Raw genomic sequence first — 4,235 nt, forward strand, 5'->3', positions numbered from 1 at the left:
GTGTTACTCGTAGCCTAGAACATTCTTGTACGCAGCAAACCTTATCGTTGTAAGTAGTTATACAGTGAAGTGAAGTGACAGTCCAACGTCAGTGTTATCCGTACTTCAGTGTCATACGATAGTTATACGGACATTACCATCTTAGCTTTTTATTCACCATTCTTCACTCAATAAAGTTTGTTACGTGTAAACCGCTTTTCTTTCCAGCCCATGGCTGGTGGTCCTTCAGTCTATGCTTAACTACGCCCTTTCTCAACCATTTTTTTGGTCCATGTCGAGACGGATTGTAACCCAGCTCGCATAAACACTTTTTCAAAAAACTTTAATCGCAAATAAGTTTCCTTAAAACCTGGACATTAGTGTACACAACGGCAACATTGCACCACCGGGCCAGAAATTCACTTCGGAAAATGCAACAATTTATCAACAAAGTTGAAAACCCAACCGCATAGATACATGAAAAACAAGTTTTTGTGAACCTGAAGTGTGGCTGAACCAGACACAGAGGAGTAAGGGGAGAGATTTAGCTGATGCCCTGTCCTAGCTAAGACCGGTATTTATTCTAACAAAGTGCAAAAGAACCTTTTTTATAGTTGTTTGTTCAAGAAACGATAAAAATATATTTCTGTCTTTGACAAGATTTTTCGGTTTTCGCATTATACGATTTAAATTCAATAATGTGTTATTTGAATCGCTTTGTTTTAACGCTAATATTATTTGTATATTGATAAAGAGTTTTCGCATTATAGGATTTAAATTCAATATTTGTTCTTTGAATCACTTTGTTTTAACGCTAATATATTTTGTATCCTTGATCAAGAGTTTTCGCATCATTCGCATTGTACGATTTAAATTCAATAATATTTGTATTCGCATTGCTTTGTTTTACCGCTAATGATTATATTTTTATAGTTGAATCACGCTCGCGCTGATATATATGTATCTTTGATAAAGTTTTCGCAACCGTTTCATTATACATGTTAAATTTAATATTTGTTCTTTGCATCGCTTTGTTTTAACGCTAATGGCTATATTTTTTATAGTTGAACCACGCAAAAATATATTGGGATCTTTGATAAAGTTTCCGCAACCTTTTCATTATACATGTTAAATTTAATATTTGTTTTTTACATCGCTTTGTTTCAACGCTAATAATTATAGTTTTTATAATTGAATCACGCAAATTAATATTTTGGTAAAGGATTTTGTTTTGAGTCGTATTGTAAATTAGTTGCGTAGTTTGGAATAATGGCTAATAATAATAATAATACAGTGATGTTAAAAAGTCAGCGCAGCACTTGTAAAGCGCAACTCACACGTATAGAAAAGTTTATAAAGGGTGATTCTGACAACCTTCATTTAATTAGAGTTAAATTTGATAACTTGGCTGAAAACTATAACAAATATAAGCAAATCCAAAGCGATATTGATATGTTAAAAGAACCAGATTCAGTGGCGTCCGATAGTGAGGAAAATGAGGTCGTGGCTGATAGATTTGAAATTGCCTTGGCTCAGTTACAAGAATTAATCGAAAAGTTGTCAAAACCAAACAAAGTAATCGATAGTGTGTCAAATGTCAAATTACCGGATATCCAAATAAAACCATTTTCAGGGAAACCGGAAGAATTTTTACCCTTTTTCGATCTCTTTTTATCCCTTGTTTTGAATAACCCCAAATTAAAATCACAAAGTGAGAAATTCTACTATTTGAAAAGTTTGCTCAAAGGTCAACCGCTTAGTTTAATAGAGTCTTTACCAGTTACAAACCAAAATTTAGAAGTCGCTATATCCACCCTTAGAAACAATTATGAAGATAAGAATAAGTTAGTGAACTCTCTCTATCAGACGCTACTGGATCAAAAGCCGATCAACAAATGTAATGCTAGCGAGATACGGAGTTTCTACGTTACGAGTAAAAAAACGCTGGATTTAGTAAAAAATCTTAAACTATCTGATCACGATACCCTTGACACGCTTCTTGTATTTTTGTTAGAGAAAAAATTGGACTTTCAAAGTCGGCGAGCTTTTGAAAGTGAACGAGATTTGACCACGCTCCCCTCGGTAGACTTATTTTTCGAATTTTTAAGAAAACGCTATACGATATTAGAAAATTTAAATATGTTTGACGGTAATTCAAAGCACGATAATAACTTTACAAAAAATTCAGATAAGTCTTCCCCTAAGATAAACCTTCACGCAAACGTGTCTGATCCAAATACGAGGAACATCAGTTCCACCGGCAAATATTGCAATTATTGCAATGAACGGTCGCATTCCACTTACGTGTGCACGAAATTCTTGAAGTTATCTCCGCAAGAGAGACATCGATTTGTAAAATCGAAATCGCTTTGCTTCAATTGTCTTTCTAGTATGCATATCTTGTCGAGTTGTAAGAGTTTGTCTAGGTGTCACCACTGTGGTAGGGACCATCATTCACTTATTCATTTAGAAACTAATTCTCAACGAGTCGGGGATCAGCAGAGGGGTCAAAATGTAGCACAAAATAATCAACATTCGAGACATAATGGGAACAGAAATAATGTTTCTAATAGGGACTCCAATCCATCTTTGACGCAAAATAGTACGTTTCTTACGCAAAATTCGCCCGCAAATTTATCGGTATCCGACGCAAATAACGCTAGCAGTCAAGCTTGTGCCTCTACAAGTACTACTAACTTATCCGCCCTTAGTAAAAATAATTGTCAAATCCTTTTACCTACTGCCCAAGCAAAAGTATATTCCAGAACTGGTAAACCCTTCTCTGTCAAATTACTTTTAGATTCGGGAAGTCAGCAAAGTTTTAAAAAAAGTTCTAAAAAGTTCATGGTTTAAAAATACCCGATCATATAATACACGAGCTGGCCGATCCTCGTTTCTGGGAACCCAGCAATATTGACATTTTAATAGGTGCTGATCTCTATTTTAGCCTGTTAAAAGGCGACCTTATTTCACTGGGCCATAATCAACCCACGCTTCTAGAAACCGCGTTTGGCTATGTAGTTGCAGGACCGGTTCCTAATTTGAGTCATAAAAAGATCAGTTCTATTGCCCCAAACACGCATTCTTTTTTGTCGGTTCAGGACGCAAATAATCTAGCTGTAGGTTCCGAAGGTGGAGAAAAAGATATCTGTGCAAATTTGGAAAATTTCTGGGAATTGGAGGAAATTCCCTCGAGATGTTCTCGTTCTAAGGAAGAAGAAATGGCCGAAACGCTCTTTGCATCTACCACGGAAATTTTAGAGTCTGGTCGGTATCAAGTTGAGATGCCTCTGATTTGTTCAGGGACAAAAGAATTGGGTGATTCATTCACCATCGCAAAAAGACGCTTTCTCACGCTAGAGAAAAAATTTGCCAATAACCCTAGTTTTTTCACAGAGTACAAAAAGGTCATAGAAGAATATTTATCCCTCGAACACGCAAAAGTTATACCGCTTACACTTACTAATCATTTAAATCAACATAAATATTTTATCCCTCATAGAGCTGTTATTAAAGAGGGAGCTTCGTCCACCAAATTTCGTGTAGTATTTGATTTCTCCGCAAAGTCCAGCTCAGGATTCTCTCTTAACGATTTAACTCTCAAAGGGTTTCAAGTGCAAGACAACCTTTTTGATATATTATGTCGATTTCGGACTTATAAATTTGTGTTGACCGCTGACATCAATAAGATGTATCGCATGATAGAAATGTCTCCGCATCATCGATATTTACAAAATATTCTGTGGAGGGACTCACCCTCAGAAGACTTCAAGTGTATTGAACTATCTCGCGTTAGTTTTGGTCAGAATTGCTCTCCATTTCTAGCTACTAGAGTAATTAAAGACATAGCCCTTAGTAACTCACATGCACCACTCGCATTGCAAGCTTTATTAAAGCAAACATATATGGATGATATCCTAGGAGGTACCGACAAATTCAATGAACTTAAACAGCTTTATTCACAATTAAATACTGTTTTAAATAAACATGGGTTTTATCTTCACAAGTGGTGCTCGAACGTACCATCATTTTTGCAAGAAATTTCACAATCAGCTACAGTAGAGTTTGATTTAAGTTTAGAGGAAGCTCCATACAAAATTTTAGGATTGAAATGGAATTCCACAGTAGACACGATAAAAATATCCGCGAATACTTCGATTGATCTGGAACCAGTCACAAAGCGACGAGTCCTTAGTTGTGTTAGTTCCTGTTATGATCCGCTCGGGATAGCAAATCCTTTAATTGTTAACGGTAAA

General features: G+C 35.9%; 1 protein-coding gene across 1 annotated transcript; it reads left to right on the plus strand.

Moving 5' to 3' along the window:
* The first annotated feature begins 1,248 nt into the window (after positions 1–1,248).
* On the plus strand, positions 1,249–2,832 carry LOC126888659 (uncharacterized). The gene has a single exon (XM_050657021.1). It carries the CDS (start codon positions 1,249–1,251, stop codon positions 2,830–2,832), a length of 1,584 nt encoding a protein of 527 aa, XP_050512978.1.
* Positions 2,833–4,235: the final 1,403 nt, after the last annotated feature.

Source organism: Diabrotica virgifera, chromosome 7 (assembly GCF_917563875.1).
Source record: "Diabrotica virgifera virgifera chromosome 7, PGI_DIABVI_V3a".
NCBI lineage: Eukaryota > Metazoa > Arthropoda > Insecta > Coleoptera > Chrysomelidae > Diabrotica > Diabrotica virgifera.